At 45.3% G+C, this 24,674-nt stretch overlaps 1 protein-coding gene across 1 annotated transcript in view; it reads left to right on the forward strand.

The window, feature by feature from the left end:
* Positions 1–2,159, forward strand: part of RXRB (retinoid X receptor beta) — a 116,551-nt gene extending 114,392 nt beyond the window's left edge. The window contains exon 10 of the mRNA XM_082263130.1: positions 922–2,159. Coding sequence (XP_082119256.1) covers positions 922–1,069 — 148 coding nt within the window. The 3' untranslated portion in view covers positions 1,070–2,159. The remainder of the gene's footprint in view (positions 1–921) is intronic.
* Positions 2,160–24,674: the final 22,515 nt, after the last annotated feature.

Below are 24,674 nucleotides of genomic sequence, written 5' to 3' on the forward strand. Positions count from 1 at the left end.
CCGATAATCGTTGCGTGTGTACGAGGCTTAACTCTGCATCCATTGCAGGAGTGCCAGCAAGGGATGGAGCTTGTCTCAGCTCCTGTAGTTGCTGAAGGAAACAGAAGGAACGTTCCCTAATGCCGCACATCCACCGAATCCTTTGTGAGTGGCAATCTCAGCCTGGGCTCCCGCCAGGCCGTGTGTTTTGCTCCGTCCCCCACAGCTTAGTTATGGCGGGGGTGGGTTTATGACTAAGCTTTGGGGACAGAGAGAAACGTGTTGTGGCATGGCGGTAGCCCAGGCTGAGGTTGCCACTCTCACTATTACAGGATTCCGTGGATGTGCGGCATTAGGGATCTCTCCTTCCTTTCACTTCCTCTGTAGTGTCAGCTCCTGTCCTAGGCAGAGTGATACAAAGTGCACTTCACCTGGGACCTTTCTAGCAGCCAGGAGAGAGATGCCTGCAGAGCAGAAAGAGGAAATAGTTATGGTATAAAATATCACACATACTGCACTTTTGCAATTGATATAAAAGCACTTATAGAAAAGGGTTATTAGGCTGCTTTCACTTTGCTGCAACTGCGGCTTTCCTGCGGGTTAGCTGCACTGAGCCATAGACTTCTCTCTTATCCTGCAGGTTTGGTGCGTTTACTGAAAGCGATCGAAAACTCCTGAATGCAGAAAGTGCACCACATCCGCAAGATGTTATAGAAGCATATGGGTCAGTACAGCTAATCCGCAGGAAATCTGCAGGTGCAGCGCTTTAGAGTGAAAGATGCCTTATAGGGGGCTCAGGACAGTGAGGGGTCGTTTACATTTTCGGTTTGAGGGATGGTAAAACCCCATAGTTCATTGTGACCCACAAAACGTTGAGCACCCCTGCATCACAGCTTTCTAAAATCGACCAAAAAAAATCTCCTTGGTTTTCTCGTTTTTAAGGTTTGCAAAGCTACTTCTCCGCCTTCCTGCCCTGCGTTCCATCGGTCTGAAATGTCTGGAGCACCTCTTCTTCTTCAAGCTCATCGGAGACACTCCAATAGACACCTTCCTGATGGAGATGTTGGAAGCCCCCCACCAGCTCTCTTGAGGGGGACTGTTCTTAACAAGCCTGGCAATTGCTGCTCCATCCCCAAGAGTCAGCTGTAGAAGACATGTACTCTAATAGACCTTTTTCCAATCTGTGGTCATATAGGCACCACACAAGCTTATCCCGAGAGACACTTCAACTTGGCCATTCACTGCTCAACGTCTCCCCTTACCCATTGACAGTCCTTGGTCCACTTCTCTAAAGACAGCTTCCACATCGGGATTTAGATGGAACATGCCTAAAAAAGAGTCCAAAATAGGCTTCTTCTTTAACATGGTAGATGTGCACCCTCAAGAGTTTGTAATCTGCAGAAAGAGAAACGTAAACTGAGACTGCTGCAAAAAAGAGGCATCCACTGGTGATGAAGAAGCACCTGAGCGCATGCCAGCCATGAATCTTTGATTGAGACACTCCTATGCAATATCTTTGATCCAAAAGTGGTAACTATGCTAAAAAACGGATGTCTCGAAAGAGTGCGTCACCCACCCCGGTGTGTCATCCAGCTTTCTCCGCCCCCCCTCTAAACATGTGAGGCTGGTTTTAGCTGAGCAGGTGTCACTCTTCTGAGAGGTGTGAACTCTATGAAGGAGAGAGGTGGCCACTGGCAGACGTTATTCCTCACTAACTCGGAATGAAGAGACTGCAGAACGGCACGCCAGGAACAGACTGTGCTGACATTTTGTGGTGTATACGGGGAGTTGATGGGGTCGGTTTCTGGGTTCGGATAATAACGTAATAAATTCATTTTAATCAGTGGAGATTTCTGTTGGGGGGGATATAATGGACCCTGTTAATCTTCTCTAGATCTGTCTCACGGTTGTTTTTTTTTTTTCCCCCCTCCTTTTATTTGAGGTGCCCTTTTTTTGATTACTGCACTTGTTAGGGTGTAGGGGAAAGTACCAGGGGGTCCCCATAGGGTGAAGAGGACCTCGGAATTTATGTAACCTTGATTTGTTCTTGTAACTGTTTTTGGGGTATTCATGACTGCTTTGTATTTTTGGATGCCTTGAGGACCTCTACACCTGACATTCTCTCTCTTTTCTGGGGTGGAAACACATCGAATGTCCTATATGGTTTTTTTTTAACCGTTCTCTTAAAATCTTTTTTTGTTGGTTTTGGAAGGATGATTATATTGCACAGGATCTTAGGACTTTCTTAAATAAGAGTTTGGGGGGAGGGAGGGGGGGGATGAAGACCTGTTCCTGAATTATTTTTGAGTTTTGCAACTTGCAGAAGGTGGGTTTTAAAGGACACTTGTTGTGGGGCAGTGGGCTGGGGGGGGGGGGCTGACATTGTTTTAGGCCCTTTTCACACGGGCGGTCAACGCCAAGAGGCCACCTGCTTAGCGGGGAATCTGTCTACTGATCCCCGCTGAGCAAGTGGGTGGTTTGTCTGTGTCCACTCCGCTTATGCAGTGCAGACACAGCCTGCTTTTCTTCATGGGTGGTTGGATTTAAACAGACTGTCTGCCCATTTACACCTGACGGCCAATCCGATTCGCTAGATCAGGGATCCTCAAACTACGGCCCTCCAGCTGTTGCGGAACTACACGTCCCATGAGGCATTGTAAAACTCTGATATTCACAGACATGACTAGGCATGATGGGAATTGTAGTTCCTGAACAACTGGAGGGCCATAGATTGAAGACCCCTGCGCTAGATGGATGAGGAACGAATCCCCATCCATCCGTCCGTTTTTAACAGATGGGATCGGATTGGATGTCGGCAGGCCATTGCTCAATAGAAGACAATGGATCTTCCAAGTGCCTAAAAAAAAAAAGGAAAAAAACAGGCGGACTCGATCAGTCGGCTCGTGTGAAACTCGGGGCAAATTGTTTTTCTCCCATTCAGTGGGGCTGTGCCTGTACTGCACAGGTTAATTGCTCATTTGTCTAGGGCAGTGGTCCTCAACCCTGGCCTACTGGGCCCACTAACAGGCCAGATTTGCAAGATAACTGAAATACATCCCAGGTGATATCATTTGCTGCTCAGTGATTGCAGTACTCTAGTCTGCATCTCCCCAAGGTAATACTTAAAATCTGGCCTGTTAGTGGGCCCTGAGGACCGGAGTTGAGGACCACTGGTCTAGGGCAGTGGTCCTCAACCCTGGCCTACAGGGCCCACTAACAGGCCAGATTTTAGGTATTACCTTGGGGAGATGCAGACTAGAATACTGCAATCACTGAGCAGCAAATGATATCACCTGGGTTGTATTTCAGTTATCTTGCAAATCTGGCCTGTTAGTGGGCCCTGTAGGCCAGGGTTGAGGACCACTGGTCTAGGGGAGAGGAGAGCATAGAGATACTTACCTAATCCTCTGATCCTCCCAGCACAAGACCAGTCCGGCATCCCCCTGCGCTCCAGCGGTCTTGAATAGTGGACTGTTCCTGACATCATTACGCCCAGAGCACGCTGTATAGGCCAGGAACAGTCCACTGCTGAGCGTGGGGGAGTGCGGTTTTCTGAAAAATCAGGTGAGTATTAACTTTGTGCTCACCCCTAGAAAAAATGAACAGTTAACCCATGCAGTGCGGGCACAGCAAAAATAAATTTCCCCGGAGATGGGCTTTATAGCTGAAATCCAGGCAAATACACAGAAGAAATGCATATAAAGGAACTGTTTAACCTGCCAAATGATAGGTATCTGTCTATCCTGTCCTGAGATTCACACAGCTCTGCCATTTAGCAGATCCCTGTCTGGCAGGGTAGAAGACCTGATTTTTCTCTCCTGTGGTTAGGTGACACCTGCAGGTCTTGTATCTCCCCCCCCCCCCCCCCCCCAACTGTGACTGGACAGTGAAAACAGCAGACTGCACGCTGCTCTCTCTCCTATCGGCATGCTTCTTGTTAGCACATGAGCATTGCAGCACAACTGATTTGGCTCCTTTACGCTGCTCTTCCAGTCTGACCTCTGTTGTGTAGTCTCCAAGAGGTTTATACAAGGAAAATTCGGGGAACTTGCACTGCTTGTACTAAAAAATAAAATAATGAATGACGTGTTAATGCATTATGGAGAGTCTTTTATATTTGCCTGTAATTCAGCTTTAACGTCTCCAACGAAAGTAAAGCCTCGTACACACGCACCGATTGTTGGCCGTAAATTTTTGGCCAACGTCCAATCGGCCGATTGTCGGCTTGTTAGTATGATGCTTCCGACAACCGACTGCGACTTTTTTGGCCAAACAAAATCTGGTGTGCAGGCTATAAAATTTTTGTTGGCCGTCAGCAGAACGGCCGATTGTTCATCAGTCAGTACAGATTTCGGCCGACAAAAATGTGATGATCAAGACTGGGCATGCTCAGAGAAGAAAAAACACACGGAAAGTAAACCATCACATGACATCACTTCTGAAGTTGGTTGTTGTTGGCCGACAAAATTCGTGTGCAGTCTAGAGCACATTTCAACCAACACAACAACACTGGACAAAAGACGGCCGATCGGTCGGCCAACAATCGGTGCGTGTGTACGAGGCTTTAGTTGCCTGGCTGTCTTTGACTTCAGTACTTTCAAGGACTCGGAACAAGCATGCATGCTGGAAATTCAGAACTCCTGGTCTGCTTGCTTGTTTAAGTTCATTTCAATGTACCAGAGCTAATGGATCAGCAGGACAGCCAGGTAACAAGCATTTTCAACAGTGGCAGCCTGCATTTTCTGTCAGTACAGACGGGTTTTCCTAAAGTCCCACCTCCTGATAATTTAATTTGTCTCTGTTGGGCAAGCTTTTATTTTTTTTTTTTTTATGCCCCACTAACTTTTTTTTTTTTTTTTTTTTTTGGGGGGGAGTCTCTTTAAAAAAGAGTTTTTGGGGGGTTGCTTGACTTTAATGTTTTGCTATTCTTCCAGATTTTATTCTGCTGCTAGTCCCTGCTCCTTCTTGTTTATTCCCTATCCTTTTTTTGACTATCCTGTTCGTTCATTTTTTTTTTTTTTTTTTTTTTCCTTCTGTATTCTTCCTGTTGTCTCTTTTTAAGCCTCGCTTTCTATGAATGGCGTTTCCAGGTTTTAAAGCTGTTGTCTTCTGGTACAATCCCTGGTACCTGCGAAGAGGGAGAAGGTTTGCACACAGTTCTGACCCACACCTAGCTAAATACACTCTCTAGGAGGCAGATCCTCATAGGAGGGTCCTGAACAGACTCCTCCCACCTTTTAGCCCCACACTTTACTCTGCGCTCGTTCATTATTCCTGTTGCTTGGAATGAATATTAAAGAGAATTTAGCTCTAAATTCTGCTTTCTGTTTTTAATTTTTTTTTTTTTTAATACAATAAGGCAATTGTTGTAGGTGGCAACTTATAACTATGTGATACCACTGCTTTATAGTAAGCGGAGATGATGGCAGTACGGGTGCTGTGGTTAGTCTTGTTGAAATTGCTGATTTCCTGGCTCTTTCATCTATTGCAGGGGTGTCAAACTCCATTTTATCGCCGGCCACATCAGCATTATGGTTGCCCTCAAAGGGCCGGTTATATCTGTAGGATTAGATGTCCAGAGCACCCCATGTCCTGGGGAGGCAAAGACGAGCCTTTCTACAGCTGCACAGAGGACTGCAGGATCTGGCAAAGGAGTTCTGTCCTCTCTGCTGTCGACTACAGCGACAAGGTGGGGGCAGAGACAAGGGGGGGGTGCCGCAGCTGCAGGAGAGGGGCGAGGGCCAAATGAATTGGCCCGCTGTCCTTGTGTTTGACACCTGTGATCTATTGGCTTGACTATTAAAGAGGTTGTAAAGCCACTCCTATAACGTTTACCTATAGGTAAGCCTTTGATAAGGCTTACCTATAGCCAGTGGTGTATTTTGGTTTTGTGCTGCCCTAGGCAAGACTAAAATTGGACGCCCCCCTCCCGTGTAAATTTGCCCCACTCCTTTTTTGACGGATGTGACTTCTCTAAAATTGAAGGACTACAAGTCCCTGCATCAACCCCTGAGATCTCACGGGGGGGGGTGGGGGCTGAGAGGGGATGGGAGAGAAAAAGGGTGGTGGGTGAGGGAGAGAGAGAGGGGTGGGTGAGGGAGAGAGAGAGGGAGGGAGAGAGAGAGTGGATGAAAGAGAGAGGGGGATCAAATAGAAAGAGAGATAGAGGGGGGATGAGAGAGAGGAGAGGGATGAGAAAGGGGGGTTATGGGAGACAGGGATTAGAGAGAGAGGGGGAGATGAGGGAGAGAGAGAGGGGGATGAGAGAAAGAGAGGGGAGAGAGAGGAGGGGTGAGAGGGGGGTGAGTGCGAGAGAGAGGGGGGGTGAGAGAGGCGGCTCTAGCAACCAGTGGCCAAAAGAGTCTCAGGTGGAGGGGGGTGGCTTTTTTGCTGCCCCCCTGCAAAGTGCCGGCCTAGGCCAAAATACAGCACTGCTTATAGCTACTGTATATATCTCCTAAACTTGCACCGTTTAGGAGATACTTGCATTTCATGCAGCCGATGACTTCATCGGTGCATTCGTTCTAAAGGAACAGCTGTCCGTACCGTTTCTTCAGAGCCCTGTGCCGTGACTGGCGGCGGCTCCTGGCAAATGTGCTGTGCGCATTTGCGGGACTGATGTCACACGGCTCCTGGCAATTAGCGTAGCCGGAGTCTGCAGACCAGGAAGGAAGATGGATGCGGCCTCCAGTGGGGAAGACAAGAGCTTCGTTTGGAGGTAAGTGTTGCATAATGTGCTAGTATGCGATGCGGCACAGTGGTGTAGTGGTTAGCACTTTTACCTAGCAGCAAGAGGGTCGCTGGTTCAAATCCCAGCCACGACACTACCTGCCTGGAGTTTGCATGTTCTCCCTGTGCCTGCGTGTGTTTCCCCCGGGTACTCCGGTTTCCTCCCACACTCCAAAGACATGCTGGTAGGTAATTGGATCCTGTATAAAAAAAAAAAAAATTGGCCCTACTGTGTATGTATGTGAGTTAGGGACCTTAGATTGTAAGCTCCTTGAGGGCAGGGACTGATGTGAATGTGCAATATATATGTAAAGCGCTGCGTAAATTGACAGCGCTATAGAAGTACCTGAAATAAATAAAAATAAAATACTAGCATATTATGCATTTACTTTGCAGGGAAGAAAAAAACTAAAAAAAAAAATTACTTCCTCTTGAAGTAAGTCGGGGAACCTTTATATATATAATATATAATATTATTTTTTTTTTTATTACTGCTACCTCTCCTGCCATTGACATGGGTGCTTGGCATTGGATGGTATTGCCCACCTGAATTTAGACTAATGCAGCGCGATGGGTGGGCCAAGAAGTATAATGTTCCATAGAATAGTGCTGTCTGTCTAAGCAAAGCATATAGTTGGGAGGGTATAAGGCAGCTGGGACCACTCATACAATGGTTGGGCTGTTCTGAACTAGAAGGGGGGTGGGTATCAGACCAGTCACTCAGCACTAGTTTAAATAGCAGCAAAGACTGGTCTCCTCCATGGAAAGCAGCAGGAGATGGGGCCATTGCTTAACCTAAAATAGAACTATAGGAAAAACATTTTTTTGTTGGATAGTGTAAAGGAGTTATAACCCCTATCAGATTTATTTTTTTCCCATCTGTGTCCCATTGTGGAGATTTCCCTTCACTTCCTGTCCCGTAGACAAACAGGAAATTTCTTGGGGCTCCCAGATCGTCAGAACTAGTGTCCCCATTGGAAGATTTCCCCTCTATTACTTTTCTGAGAACAGCCCAAAATTTGGGATTTTTTAAAAACTTTTAATGATAATGGTAAACATGACAAATAGAGAGGGTGAATCTCCCTAACGGGGGCACGAATTGCAATAAAAACCTTATATATATATTTTTTTTTTAATTTATTGTTGTGTCCTATTTTTATTTTCAAAATCAAGCGCATGTTTTGGCATTTTGAGAATCCTCAACATTGCACAGCCTCTGTATGTGAGAAAGGGTGGTTGTCCCAGCTTGCACCAAAAGGGGGCAGCGTTGTCATGTAGGTGTTCATGCCATGGCACTGAGGGCTAACTCAACAAATGCTCTGAATTATATGTATATAATATTGTATATATTACAAGCTAAGGTCCCTATCGCACATTCATACACATACAGTGCATCCGGAAAGTATTCACATCGCTTCACTTTTTATGTTACAGCCTTATTCCAAAATGGTTTCAATTAATTATTTTCCTCAAAATTCTTCAAACAAATACCCCATAATGATAACATGAAAGAAGTTTGTTTGAAATCTTTGCAAATTTATTAAAAAATAAAAAAAATCCCATGGACATAATTATTCACAGCCTTTACCATGACACTCAAAATTGAGCTCAAGTGCATACTGTTTCCACTGATTATCCTTGAGTTGTTTCTACAACTTGATTGGAGTCCACCTGTGGTACATTCAGTTGATCGGACATGATTTGGAAATGCACACACCTGTCAGTATAAGGTCCCACAGTTAACAGCGCAGAGCACAAACCAAGGCAAGAAGTCCAAGGAATTGTCTATAGACTTCCGAGACAGGATTGTATCGAGGCACAGATCTATAGCATTAAAGGTCCCAATGAGCACAGTGGCCTCCATCATCCGTAAATGGAAGAAGTTTGCAGCCACCAGGACTCTTCCTAGAGCGGGCTACCCGGCCAAACTGAGTGATTGGGAGAGAAGGCCTTATTCAGGGAGGTGACCAAGAACTCGATGGTCACTCTGACAGAGCTCCACTCAGAAAAAGCCACATGACAGCATGCCTGGAGTTTGCCAAAAGGCACCTGAAGGACTCTCAGACCATAAGGCCTCTTTCACACATGCTATCCATTTGTCCGTTTTTCATCCATCCGTTGACGGATGAAAAACGGACATCAATGTATCTCTATGTAAAAACGGATGATCATCAGTTAACATCCGTTTTCATCCGCTTCCGTCAATGTCCATTTTTTTGAACGGATGAATGCCCTATTTTTCATCCGTCAAAAAAACGTATCGGACGAAAAACGGATGACAACGGATGAAAAACAGGTGACAACTGACGAAAAACGGATGAAAAATGGATGGAAGACAGATACATTTGACGTGACTGAACTGATGAACTGAACGGACCGTATGTGTGAAAGGGGCCTTAGAAACAAAATTCTCTGGTGTGATGAAACCGATTTGAAGTCTTTGGCCTGAATGGCAAGCATCATGTCTGGATGGATACCAGGCACCGCTCATCCCCTTGCCAATGCCATCCCTGCAATGAAGCATGGTGGTAGCAGCATCACCTTGTGTGAATGTTTTTCATTGTCAGGAACTGGGAGACTAGTCAGGATGGAGGGAAAGATGAATGCAGCAATGTACAGAGACATCCTTGATGAAAACCTACTTCAGGGTGATCTGGACCTGGGGCAAAGGTTCATCTTCCAACAGGACAATGACCCTATACACACAGACAATATAATAAAGGAGTGAACAACTCTGTGAATGTCCTTGAGTGGCCTAGCTAGAGCCTAGACTTGAACCTGATTGAACATCGTTGGAGAGATCTGAAAATGGCTGTGCACCGACACTCTCCATCCAATCCGATGGAGCTTGAGAGGTCCTGCAAAGAATGGGAGAACCTGCCCAGAAATAGGTGTGCCAAGCTTGTAGCATCATACTCAAAAAGACTTGAGGCTGTAATTGGTGCCAAAGGTGCTTCAGCAAAGTATTGAGCAAAGCCTGTGAATACTTATGTACATGGGATTTTTAATAAATTTGCAAAGATTTCAAACAAACTGCTTTCACGTTGTCCTTATGGGGTATTGTTTGTAGAATTGTGAAGAAAATGAATTTAATCCATTTTGGAATAAGGCTGTAATCTAACAAAATGTAGAAAAAGTGAGGCGCTGTGAATACTTTCCGGATGCACTGTACTAAGGTCACTTTAGATAGGAGCCAGTCAACGTACCAGCATGTCTTGGAGTATGGGAGGAAGCCCTACAGCCACAGGGACAACAAGCAGACTTCATGCAGGTAGTGCCATGGCTGGCATTCGAACTGATGACCCTAGTACTGCCAGGACCAGGTGCTAACCACTTAGCCACTGTGCTGCCCAGCTATAGCTAATAAGATTTGGCATCTCTCTGTACAAAAAGACTTGGGCCACATGTGATTTACATTGTCAAACTTTATAACATTGTTTCAATTTGCTAATTAGGAAAAGTAAACCCATACTTTGAAGAACATAACTTATGATTAGTCAGGTGTCACAACCATTGAGCTTGGTTGAATAATCAAAACTGGTGGTCATCTGCCTTTCTATGATGTACAAAAAATGTAGTTCGGTTGGGTAAGAATATGGTGAAATATATTTTGCAGGACGTCTGAGAATGGGTTGTCACTGCTCATAAGAGTTTTATATAGGGCTACAAAACAATTGCTTCTGAACATTAGATGATAACCAGGCTAATCGATTAGAAATGGTAGGAAAACTGCCCAACCTACACTCTGCTGAAGATCTGGCATAGGTCATTCCACACAGATCAGTCCTTAATGTCATTCTAAAATGACAGTCATGGGAATCTGGACTAGGGAAAGTATCAGGTTTGTGTGATCAAATGCTCAACAATAATTTTTTTACCTTTCTCGCACTCTTAATTTCCCCCAATTGGCTGCATCAGTAACTGAATGCTCTTGCATGTTTCAAATTTCCCAATTTTTAAACTTTCCCAGGGCTTTATCTCCCTTACAACCCCAATGTGCCAGCCTTTGGGAGATGAGATGTTCTGATAAATACATGGCCGCATTGGGGAGAAAAAAAAACACACCATCTACCAACACTAAAACTGTATCCCAACTGTGAAGCATGGTGCAGGCAATATACTATGGATGGGTGGCTTTGCTGCCTTATAGATTGGACCATTTGTAGTCACGCAGTGACAGATGTTTCCCAAGTTGTGTCAGGAAAATCTACAACAAAGTGTCTGGGCAGCTGTGATCTAAAAATGCTGTAGAAGTTGTTGCTTTGCATGGTTGCAATCCAAAACAAAGGGTACAACACAAACACCAGAAGAGCTCCACCAAATAAAATTATATTTTGGGTGGCCAAATCTGAGACTTGATCTACTGTAAGTCATATTGCTGAACACCAAGGGGCACCAACCTGAGTGTAGTATTGCAAAAATGGGTGGTAGGTATGATTCTCCTCCAGAGATGTTCAGTACAGGGCCGGGTCTAGCCTATCTGATCTGGGGGTCCATTATAAAATGTCAGGGAGCATAATGTCACTGGTGTGACAGAGAAGCAGGGAACCGGTATTCTCTCTTCACTGAACGCATATCTGTACCACAAGTCAAAACCTGGAAATAACGTTTGACAGGTAATGCAGAGGCAGAGCAGGAATGTACAGGGAATGCTGGTGTGTATTAGGCTCTCATTGGATTAGGATGATTAGGCAGAACCTGTGCCTCCTTATATCAAGTGTTCCTTGCAGAGTCCCCCCTTACATCAGGTGTCCCAATCAGAGTGCCCCCTTACATCAGTTGTTCCCATCAGCGTGCCCCTTACATGAACTGTCTCCATCAGAGTTCCCCCCCCTTTACATGAACTGTCCCCATCAGAGTTTCCTCACATCAGTTGTCCCCATCAGAGTGCCCCTTACATCAACTGTCCCTAGCAGAGTGCCCCCACATCAAATGTCCCAATCGGAGTGCCCCCTTGCATCTGCTGTCCCCATCAGAGTCTCCTCACATCAGTTGACCCCATCAGAGTCCCCCTCACATCAGTTGTTCCCATCAGAGTGCCCCTTACATCAACTGTTCCTAACAGCATTACCTTACATAGGTTGTTCCCATCAGAGTTCTCCTTACATCAACTGTCCCCACCAGAGTCCCTCTCACATCAGTTGCTTCCATCCGAGTGCCCTTTACATCAACTGTCCCCATCAGAGTCCCTCTCACATCAGTTGCTTCCATCCGAGTGCCCTTTACATCAACTGTCCCCATCAGAGTCCCTCTCACATCAGTTGCTTCCATCCGAGTGCCCTTTACATCAACTGTCCCCATCAGAGTCCCCCTCACATCAGTTGTTTCCATCAGAGTGCCCCTTCCATCAACTGTCCCCATCAGAGTCCCCCTCGCATCAGTTGTTCCCATCGTTTCCATCAAAGTGCCCTATACATCAGTTGTCCCTATCAGAGTGCCCCTTACATCAACTGTCCCCATCAGAGTGCCCCTCACATCAGTTTTTTCCATCCGAGTGCCCATTTCAACTCTACCTATCAGAATGCCCCTTACATAAACTGTCTCTATCAGAGTGCCTCATAGATTAGTGGCTGCACTATGGACCTGCACCAGTCATCCTTGCATCCCCTGCCAGTGACTGGGTCCTGCAGCAATCCTCCTTAGCTATTGGGCAGCCATTGATGATGTGACTCCTGCACGTACAAGTTACATCATCCCCAGCATCGGGCCAGTTCCCAGCATATCTTACAGATACTAAGAGTGAGCATTGCACTGTGTACACAGAGAAATAAATTGCTACCGGAAACGGAGAAAGTTTTTACTTTTTCGACAAAAGGGACTCTAGGCATTTCTCTTCTGCCAAAAATCTCTAATTATATTTATATTTTTTAGGCCAAACAGTGTAACTGCATACATTTGGCTTTGTATCAGCATTTTGCAGTCCCTATACAACTGAGCCTCAAAGTGGTTGTAAAGTCTCATACCTCTTTTGTGCAGTTGGTTTCGCAGAGAGTGGTCTGGCTCCTCCTCTTCTCAGGTCCCTCATTGCTCCCTTTAGCCCCTCCCTCCTGTTGAGTGCCCCCACAGCAAGCAGCTTGCTTATGGGGGGCACCCAAATCAAGCTGCAGCTCCGTGTATCCATTCAGACACGGAGGTGCTGTTTGGCCCCGCCCCCTCTCTTTCCTGATTGGCTAATTGACTTTGACAGCTGTGGGAGCCAATGGCGCTGTGGCTGTGCCTCAGCCACTCAAAGGGAGAGGCCGAGGGATTAGTAGACATCGCTGGAAAGAGATCGGGTTCAGGTAAGTTCTAGGGAGGCTGCTGCACACAGAAAGCTTTTTATCTTAATGCATAGAATTCATTAAGATAAAAAAAACCTTCTGACTTTACAACTCCTTTAGAGCAGCTTGAGGAGTCAGTCATTTATGCTGTAGCCCCAGGAGCATGCTGATAGAAGGAGAGAGCTGAGTAACAGAGAGGAGCCCATCCATCTTCTGCTTCACCTTTCACTGTCCAGTCATAGGCTGGGGAAGAGACATGTAAGTGGTACTGCAGCCAATAAGGTGAGGTCCCCTCCCCTGCAGGGCAACATTGTGCAGAGCTGTGTACATCTCAGGACTGTGAACAGAAATGTATTTTATCTGTGTATTTAGCGGTTTGCCTGGAGTTGAGCTTTAAAGATATCTACAATATAATTGTGTGGTCTTCTTTATAATTACCTACAATGTAAGATTAGAACCTTCCTACACAATCTGCACATTGGAAATCCAATCTGATAGGCCCTAGTTGTTGGTAAATCTAACATGGAAAAGCATAAATCCAGCCTTCACAATGTTTACGCAGCACGCATAGTAACATACACAGCTAGGTATGGATGGATCCATAGGAGGTTATTTACTAAAACTGGAGAGTGCAAAATCTGCTGCAGCTTTGCAAAGAAACCAATCGGCTTCTAAGTGTTAAGACCCGTACACACGTACCGAATGTCGGCCGAACGATCGGCCGTCTTTTGTCCGGTGCTGTCCTGTCGGTTGAAAAGTGCAAAAGACTGCACACGAATGTTGTCGGCCAACAACAGCCGACTGCAGAAGTGATGTCATGTGATGGTTAACTTTCCGTGTGTTTTTTCTTTTCTGAGCATGCCCAGTCTTGCTCATCTGCTGTTTGTCGGCCGAATTCTGTACTGACTGGCGAACAATCGGCCGTTCTGGTGACGGCCAACAAAAATTTTAAAGCCTGCACACCAGATTTTGTTCGGCCGAAAAGTCGCAGTCGGTTGTCAGAAGCATCATACTAACAAGCCGACAATCGGCCGAACAGACGTTGGCCGAATATTTACGGCCAACAATCGCTACGTGTGTACGGGCCTATATTGTCAAAGCTTAACTGAGTGAGCTGAAGTTAGAATCTGATTGGCTTCCATGCACAGCTGCACTAGATTCCAAGTGCTCCAGTTTCAGTAAATCCCCCCCATAGGTGTTCTCTTAATATTTTCCATTAAACTGCAGCACATACAGTGGGAGAAATAATTATTTGATCCCCTGCTGATTTTGTAAGATTCTCCACTTACAAAGAAATGAAGGGTCTATAATCTTTTTTTAAATAAGTGTGTTTTAAATGATGGAGACAGAATCAACTGAAAATACATAAAAAACACATGATACAAATGTTATAAATTGAGTGAAATAAGTATTTGATTCCCAAGCAAAACATGACTTGGTTTTTGGTGGGGAAACCCTTGTTGGAAGCACAGAGGTCAGACATTTCTTGTAGTTGGTGACCAGGTTTGCACACATCTTAGGAGGGATTTTGGTCCACTCTTTACAGATCTTCTCTAAATCCTTAAGCCAAGGGTGTCAAACTCAGTTTCATCGTGGGCCGCAACAGAATGACGGTTGCCCTCCAAGGGCCGGTTGTATCTGTAAGACTCGATGTCCAGAGTACCTCAACCATCGCCCCCCCCCCCTTTATATTAGCTGTTATGAGACCCTCGCCATCAGAAGTCGAGTCCCCCACCTTCCCTTAAATCATGGTGCACCCCCCCTCCTCTTTACCTGGCACTGCTGCTGGGAAGAAGCTGGGGCAGAGCTGGGAACCAGAAAGTGCAGGGTTTGGAGTAAGCTTCTGGAGACTGCTGAATACTAAGACTGGGGGGGGGGGGGGGGCAGGGATTAGGGGGATGCTGCAGCTGCACAGACAGGTATAGGATCTTTATGAGGACTTCTGTCTTTCCTCCACTCTGCTGCCAACTTCTGAGACAGAGGGGGCAGAAACTAGCCTTACTGCGGCTGCATGAAGATGCGCAGGATCTGGAGGAGGAGTTCTGTCCTCTCTGCTGCTGAATGCTGAGACAAAGGGGGGGTGGAGACAAGGGGAGTGCTGCAGCTGCAAGAGAGGTGTGAGGGTCACATTAAATTACCTGGGGGCCTGCAGGCCTTGTGTTTGACACATGTGATGTAGTGGATTTCAAGAGGCACTGAAATCTCCTCCTACATAGACACACTGAAAACTGGGGTGGACCCTGCAGAGTATCACGTGACCGTGGTATACAGATCAGCTAACAAGGAGGGCTGGAGTCAGCTTCTGAAAACTTCTGAATACTAGGACTGGGGGGCAGAGATGAGGGGGTGCTGCGGCAGAGAGGTACAGGATCTGTAGGAGGAGTTCTGTCCTTCCTCCACTCTGTTGCCACTTTCTGAGATAGAGGGGGCAGAGATGAGCCTCACCGCAGGTGCACAAAGATGTGCAGGATCCGGAGGAGGAGTTCTGTCCTCTTTGCTGCTGAATGCTAAAATAAGGTGGGGGTGGAGACAAGGGGAGTGCTGCATCTGCAGAAGAGGCGTGTGGGTCACATGAAATTGCCTGGGGGGGGGCCACATTTGGCCCGCGGTCCTTGTGTTTGACACATGCGCCTTGGCTGTTGCTTGGCAACTCAAAGTTTCTGGTCCCTCCCTAAATTTTCTATAGGATTAAAGCCTGGAGACTGACTAGGCCACACCATAACCTTAATGTGCTTCTTCTTGAGCCACTCCTTGGTGCTACCTTGGCAGTATGTCTTGGGTCATTGTCATGCTGGAAGGCTGGAGACTGGCTATGCCACTCCTTGACCTTGACCTTAATGTGCCACTCCTTTGTTGCCTTGGCGGTAGGTTTTGGGTCATTGTCATGCTGACCAATCTTCAGTGTTCTGGCTGAGGGAGGAAGGTTCTCATCCAAGATTTTACAATACATGGCCCCATCCATTGACCCTTCAATGCGGCAAAGTCAGCCTATCCTTTAGCAGAGAAACAGCCCCAAAGCATCATGTTTCCACTTCCGTGCTTGCCTGTAGGGATGGAGTTATTAGGGTGATAATCAGCATTTTTCTTCCTCCAAACACGGCGAGCCCCCCCCAAGAAGGCACACGTATAGTCATACCAATGAACATCTAAATGATTCAGAGGATTGGGATAAGGTGCGGTGGTCAGATGAGACCAACATTGAGCTCTCTGGCATTAACTCGCCTCGCCCTGGGTAATTTTTGTCAACATTCTAAGTTGGATGTTTTCAAGATGCGTTGTTGGTATTATTTACTGACCTTGTACACGGGGGATTATTATTTTTTATATATATTTGTAATAAATATGAACTTACACTTGTGCACACAAAAAAAATTGATATTTTAAAGAAAAAAAAAATCCTGCCTGTATGCCAAACTTTTTTTTTTTTCTTTTCTTTTCTTTTCTTTTCACTTTAACCAGTTGCCGACCACCCCATGAAGATTTACTGCGGCACGGCGGCTCGGCTGCGCATAATCACATAGTACTACGTGATTATGTGCACGCGGCCTCGGCGGTGCGTGATCCCGCTGTGATTAGACACAGTGGGAGTCAGGCTGTAGGAGGAGCGGTGGTGATTGGCGCCGGCCTCCGGCAATCATTAGATAAACTGACAGAAGACCCGCCTGCTTATGTAAACAAAGCAGGCGATTCTTCTGTCAGACAGGCAGGGAGAGATCAGGAGTTTCAGCTACAACCCCTACCCCGATCTCTCTGTACTTGTCACAGAAACCTCCCCCCCGCACAGTCAGTAAGCATTATTAGGCATACATTACCCCCTTTGATCACCCCCAAGTGTTAACCCCTTCCCTGCCAGTGTAGTTTATACAGTAACAGTGCATATTATTTAGCACTGATTACTGTAGTAATGTCACTGGTCCCCCCAAAAGTGTCAAAAATGTCAGTCAGGGGTCCGATCTGTCCGCCGCAATGTCGCAGTACTGCAAAAAATCGCTGATCACCTCCATTACTAATATAAATAAAAAGTCCAAAAATCTATCCTGTAGTTTGTAAACGCTATAATTTTTGCGCAAACGAATGAATATGCGCTTTTTGGGATTTTTTTTTACCAGAAATATGTAGCAGAATACAAATTGGCCTAAACTGATAAAAAAATTAGATTTTTTTTTATTTGTTATTGGGAATGTTTTATAGCAGAATGTAAAAAATATATATTTTTTTCAGAATTGTCGCTCTTTTGTTGTTTATAGCGCAAAATCTAAAAACCCCAGAGGTGATCAAATACCACCAAAAGAAAGCTCTATTTGTGGGGCGTGATCGCAGGTGTCAGGCGGCAATTGGAGATGCCTGCCCGCTGACGAGGGGGGACGGGAGAGCGCTGGCGGCGGGGCGTGCCCCCCCCCCCCCTAGCTGCCTGCGCGCGACAGATGTATACCTACGGCGGTTCGCGCAGGAGCGGCTGCTTGCGGCAGTATAACTGCGGCGGGCGGTCGTAAAGTGGTTAAGGGGGTAAAACTTTCTGAAGCTGAAGTGGTTAAGTTAAGCACTGGTGTGACTTGTCATGCACTTTCACATGTCCAAATCGAATGACAAGTCGCACCCTATTGTCAGGAATAGACTGTTCAAAACGACGCAGCTCTGACTTTGCAGGGCCGCACCAATTTGGAAATAAGGGTTTCTGCACTACTTTTTGCGATTTCAGATACGACTTCCATAGACATCTGTGTACCTGAAGCTGCACCGATCTGCGGCTTTGAAATCGCAGGCCTTTAAAGTCGGATTCAGTGTGAACGGGGAGCCGTGTCACACTGTCTTAGATTGTAAGCTCTAATGGGCAGGGCCCTCTGATTCCTACTATATTAAAGTGTATTGTATTTGTACCGTCTACCCTCAAGTTGTAAAGCTCTGCGTAAACTGTCGGCGCTATATTAATACTATATAATAATATAAACTAAATAATAAATAATATAAATAAATAAAAATATAAATAATAAAAAATATAAATAATATAAACTACCAACTTTTTACATTCATCAATGGCTAACACGGCACAACACTACTTTTTTTTTTCTTCACTCGTAACTCTTCACCCCCCCCCCCCTTACTCCTTCCCACCCTCCAAAATTCCGTTCCAGCCCCCTTTTCCATAATAATTCCTTAGCCACATTGTCTTCTCTGCTAGAACCTCGGCATTACCCCTCACTATACCTCTTCTCTCCCCAGGTCTCGCACAGTGCGGTCCCATTTTCCCCCCCCATTGCACTAATCCCCCTTCCTCGCAATTTTCCTGCATCGCTCCATACTTCTCATTCCTGGCCTTCCTGCCCCCCACCATCCCCGGGGTCTTGTGTCCCCTCCTTAGGATGTCATATTTTCGCTCCCCCCCACCTCTGAAATGGGTTATTTAAAAAAAAAAAAAAAATAGGTTGAATAACAACCTAAAAATGAAAGAAATGTTTTCATGCTGCTGTTATTGCAGCTCTGAAGTTTTACCTAAACAGCGAGAGAACGGGGGCACAGAGAACCTTTTGAATCCCTCTTCTGTCCTCCTGTGCTTTTTATATCTCACCAGACCCAGGAAAAAAAAAAAAAAAGTCTGGATTTTAATGTTTTTTTTTTTTTTTTCGGATTCTGTCAATGGCTCCTTGTTCTTTGTGCTACTGAGAGAGGCCGCTTGTCTCTCACCTCCTGCTCCCATTACCCCTTCGAGACCCTGGCATTCTATAAACCAGAATCTCCCCGTGCCGCTGTCTCTTTCCTCCTAAAAACCCCCTCGCCATTTTTTATTTTTTTTTACCAGGCCGGCTACGTCACGCTCCGTGTCACCGCCGCGCACATAAAACTTTTACTCTAGATCTATTCTGGAAAAAAGAGAAAAACTCTTACAGCATAAGAATAAAAAAAAAATCAGATCGTTGCGTTCATGGGAGGAGTTCTATACAATTAATTTGAAATTTAGGGCTTTGACACTTCTTTTCTAGAAAAAAATACATATAATATTTTTTTCTCTTTTTTGGCAAGTTTAAAATAATTCCACTGCAGAGCTGCTGGAGTATTTTGATATTTCAACAAGGAGCTTTGGAAAGTTTCTACCGATTACATTTTTTTTTTTTCTGAGAATTTAAATATTAATTATTTGCTCTTGAGCCAAAAAATGAAGCTGATTTCTGAGAAGCAAGATGGTTAAAGGAGTGTGATATATTTTAATGTATCTTAAATTAAATTAAACATTTTAGAAAAAATATCTCCCCAGTAATAGTAAATAAATAAATAAAAAATATGTAATTCTTCAGTTGTGTGAAAGTACATAAAAATAGAAATATGTTTAAAAATAAAAATATAAAAAAAATTAACCATATAAAATAAATAAAAAAATATAATCCTTCAGTTGTGTGAAAGTACATAAAAATAAAAAATATGTTTAAAAATAAAAATATAAAAAAAGTGAATAAACAAAAAAATTAACCATATAAAAAAAATGTAACCCTTCAGTTGTGTGAAAGAACATAAAATGAGAAATATGTTTAAAAATAAAAATATAAAAAAAGTGAATAAAAAAAACCATATAAAAACATGTAATCCTTCAGTTGTGTGAAAGTACATAAAATAGAAATATGTTTAAAAATATAAAAAAAGTGAATAAAAAAAATGAACCATATAAAAAAAAAAATGTAATCCTTCAGTTGTCTGAAAGTACATAAAAATAGAAATATGTTTAAAAATAAAAATATAAAAAAAGTGAATAAAAAAAATTAACCATATAAAAAAAATAAAAAAAATGTAATCCTTCAGTTGTCTGAAAGTACATAAAATGAGAAATATGTTTATAAAAAATATAAAAAAAGTGAATAAAAAAAATTAACCATATAAAAATAAAAAAATGTAATGCTTCAGATGTGTGAAAGTACATAAAATGAGAAATATGTTTAAAAATAAAAATATAAAAAAGGGAATAAAAAAAAAATTAACCATATAAAAAAAAAAAAAATGTGATCCTTCAGTTGTGTGAAAGTACATAAAATGAGAAATATATTTTAAAATATAAAAAGTGAGTAAAAAATAAATTAACCATATAAAAAAAATTTAAAGTTAAGGAATTTCTAAGGTTTCAGATTTGTCTTCGATATTAAAACCTTCACTTGGAGGAAAGAGGGTAGTGAAGGGGAAAAGGAGGGAGAGATGGGGCCGGTCAGTATTTGAAAAGATCACTGTGTGTGCGCTCTGTGTGATTAAGAATCTGAAATATTTTGCAGTCTCTTGGGCCATCTGAGTGTGCTTTTCCAACCCTCTTGGTCTCTCTGTGCTTCTATAAAGCCTTGTCTCTTCTGCCAGTCCTTTCCCAGCCTCTAACTCCACCTTTGGGGTCTGGCCTTAATTTAAGCTTATTTTCCCCGACCTCCTTTCCTACATGTGAAAAAAAAAAAAAAAAAAACTGTAAATTTGTAATTTTTTGAATTCTCTCACTATGAGAATTATTCTACAACAATATCTGAATTTTGCAATTTCCAGGCATTGATTGAATAAAATGATTGTAAAGCTTAATTTATTTTTTAAATTAAAATAAACATGTTATACCTGCTCTGTGCAATGGTATTTCTCAGAGCAACCCCAAACTATGGGAACCTATGGGAGCCTATTTATTTGAATGGAGGGCGCATCGCAAGTTGGATCAGGATGATCCGACTTGCGGTGCGACTTGCGCTGTGAGAATCTTGAGGGGGAACTCCATGCCAAAATGGGAAAAAAAAAACGGCGTGGAGTCTGGTGTGGATTTTGAGAGGAGCCCCACGCCATGCGTGGGGTTCCCCCCAAATTCCTACCAAACCCTTATCCGAGCATGCAGCCCGGTAGGGCAGGAAGGGGGAGGGGACGAGCGAGCGGCCCCAACCCCCCCTGGACCATACCAGGCCACATGCCCTCAACATGGGGGGGTGTTGGTGCTTTGGAGCAGGGGGAGCTCTGCAACCCCCACCCCAAAGCACCTTGCCCCCATGTTGATGAGGACAAGGGCCTCATCCCCACAACCCTGGCCGGTGGTTGTGGGGGTCTGCGGGCAGGGGGCTTCTCGGTATCTGGAAGTCCCCTTTAAAAAGGGTGGCCCCCCAGATACCGGACCCCCTCCCTATGTGAATGGGTATGGGGTACACTGTACCCCTACCCATTCACCCCATAAAAGACAGTGTATGTAAATAATGACAGGAGACGTTTTGGAAAGTTTATTAAAAATCTCCATCCGGTCTTCTCCACTCCGCTCTTCTGCTCTTCTGCTCTTTTGCTGTCCGCTCTTCTGCTCTTTTGCCTTCGGCTCTTCTTCCAATGTAGTGACCAGCATACATGCCCACAATGTAGTGACCAGCATACATGCCCACAATGTAGTGACCAGCATACATGCCCCCAATGCAGAGATCAGCATACATGCCCCCAATGCAGTGACCAACATACATGCCCCCAATGCAGTGACCAACATACATGCCCCCAATGTATTGACCAGCATAAATGCCCCCAATGTAGTGACCAGCATACATGCCCCCTATTAGGGACCAGCATACATGCCCCCAATGCAGAGATCAGCGTGCGTGCCCCCAATGCAGTGACCAGCATACATGCCCCCAATGCAGAGATCAGCGTGCGTGCCCCCAATGTAGTGACCAGCATACATGCCCCCAATGCAGAGATCAGCGTGCGTACCCCCAATGCAGAGATCAGCGTGCGTGCCCCCAATGTAGTGACCAGCATACATGCCCCCAATGCAGAGATCAGCGTGCGTGCCCCCAATGTAGTGACCAGCATACATTCCCCCAATGCAGAGATCAGCGTGCATGCCCCCAATGTAGTGACCAACATACATGCCCCCAATGCAGAGATCAGCGTGCGTGCGTGCCCCCTTCAAAGCAGACAGTACTGTGTCAGTGTCAGTGTGTGGGCCGGGCCCCCCCTAAGGCATCACTTGAACTTACCTAGGTCGGTGGGCTCACTCACGGACGGTGACCTGCGTGCACTGCTGCTCTGAGTCGGGCCCCGGGGCGGTGGCAGGACTACTCACTCTCGGATGCGGATTGGATGTGGAGTTGCAGACTCTCTGACCTCCAATTCTCCTCACGCGCACGCGCGACTCTCCTCTCTGCTGGCGGGTGGGAAGCTCTCCTCTCTGCTGGCGGGTGGGCGGGACTGGCGCACGCACCGCCCCCACATGTCACGTCACCAGGTCCCGGGAATCATGTCCTCCTGTGTGATTGGTCCAGGCTGGAGTCTGGACCAATCACAGCCAGGACATCACAAAAGTGGGGAGTGTCGGGGCGCATTGCTCTGGGCCCGATGACCCCCAGAAGGCCGCCAATCGGCGACTCTACACCGCCGCACGTGGGGCGAAAAACCCCACCCCCCATACCCACCACTAGTCCGGCGCCCCTAGTGGGCTGAAAAATGGAGGAATTTATTATTTTTTTTTTAAATCTTTTTTTTCTGTGGCCACAGATTGGTGGGGCTGCGCCCCCTATAGACAGGTCGCCACTGAGCATCAGACGTTTTTACAGCTGTAACGCTGGTCCTCAGAACGCGCAGGCCGTGGGTTCTTCTTGCAGCTTAAAAATGCCTAGGCCACTTACAGCTCAAAAACGTCTGTGTGTGCATGAGGCCATAGAATAACATGGAGGGGCGTTTTTAAGCTGCAAAAAAATTACGCCTGACGCTACTTACAGCGGCTGTAAAAACGCCCCGTGTGCATGAGGCCTAAAAGCGAGGTTTTGGATACAGATTTTCAATGGGTCAGTTGGATTATCACTGGGCACACTAGCTCCAGTTTGGTAGCATTCCATAAAATTAAATACCACTTATAAATGGGAGAAAAACCCCACAGCTGAGAACCAGTATTGGGGTAGTTACTCAAAAATGTAACTAGTTACTAATTACTAGTTACTTCTGTAAATTGTAATGAGATTACTTTACTAGTTACTGCATTTGAAAAGTAACTTCACCACTTATTACTTTACCTTTGAAAAAAGTATGAACAAATTCCAATGCGCATATTTATTTGTAGTGCACAAAAAACAATACAATATTTATTGTTTTATTATATATATATATATATATATATATATATATATATATATATATATATATATATATATATATGACCATTGCGTGCCTCCTTTCAATGCCAGAGTGACCACAGCGTGCCCCCTTCAATGCCAGACTGACCACAGTGTGCCCCCTTTCAATGCCAGAGTGACCACAGTGTGCCCCCTTTCAATGCCAGACTGACCACATCGTGCCTCCTTTCAATGCAGAGTGACCATCATGCCCCCTTTCAATGCCAGAGTGACCACAGCGTGCCTCCAGATTGACTACAGCGTGCCCCCTTTCAATGCCAGAGGTTCCACAATGTACCCCCTTTCAATGCCAGACTGACCAAAGCGTGCCCCCTTTCAATGCCAGACTGACCACAGCGTGCCCCCTTTCAATGCCAGAGTGACCACAGCGTGCCCCCTTTCAATGCAGACTGGCCATCGTGCCCCCTTTCAATGCCAGAGTGACCACAGCGTGCCCCCAAATTGACCACAGCGTGCCCCCAGATTGACCACAGCGTGCCCCCTTTCAATGCCAGAGTGACCACAGCCTGCCCCCTTTCAATGCCAGAGTGACCACAGCGTGCCCCCAGATTGACCACAGCGTGCCCCCAGATTGACCACAGCATGCCCCCTTTCAATGCCAGAGTGCATTAATGATCATCCTTGTTATAATGATCACAGCACAGCAGGTGCTCTTTGGCTCTGTCACAGTGTCATGTGGCTGTTGGGTACTGACTTTGTTTATGGCTGCACTAGGTGCTTCAGAATCAGACTAACACTGTTCGTCCATAACAAAGTCACCTAGTACCCAACAGCCACGTGACACAGACCCATACCATAAGGGACCTGCTGTGCTGCCTGTGATTTTTAATAATGTCAATTTTAGCACACAGTGGGAACGGAGTCTGCGGACTTTACCTTCCTTTCAGTTGTCTGTCACTGACTGCCGCTCGCCTGTGCACCGTCCGCCATCGCCGCCACTGGGATTGCTGATCTGTGCCCTCTCAGCCACGAGCCACCTCACAGAAACTCCTCCCTCACTCCGGCACCTGCGGAGGGAGCAGAGAATCACTCCGCCGACCGAGGAGGGCAGAGCATAGACAGTGGGCGGCCGGTGCCCGGCCGGATCTATAACGTGAAGCGGTGCATGCGACGCGACCGCACTTCATATACCTCCGCGCGCCCAAAAATGGAAAGAAAGTCCCTGCTCTGCTACAGCCTCCTGGCCTGTATCTGTATGGCAAGCGCGTTCCTCAAGTAAAGTAATTTAGTTACCGATGTTACGAATGTAACGCTTTACTACGTTACCAAAAAAAGTAACGTAGTTAATGTAATCTGTTACATTGTAACTCGTTACCCCCAAGACTGCTGAGAACCCATGTATATAGCGACCAATGAGAGCACCGATCAAACATCCAAGAGTCTAAAGTTTTTAATGATAAAATTGGTTCATTAGCAAGTTGGCTTTTACTATGTACCAATTTTATCAATAAAAACGTTGGACTCTTCGACATTTGCTTCTCATCGGTCTGTATACACACCCGCATGGCGCTGGCATGGTCACTGTTGTCTGCAAACAGGTCTAAAGCCATGGTGTGCATATAGATAGAAAGTATGCAACTTTATAAAAGACAGGGCTACC

This window comes from Pelophylax lessonae, assembly GCF_965119305.1.
Source record: "Pelophylax lessonae genome assembly, chromosome: 7".
Taxonomy (NCBI): Eukaryota; Metazoa; Chordata; class Amphibia; order Anura; family Ranidae; genus Pelophylax; species Pelophylax lessonae.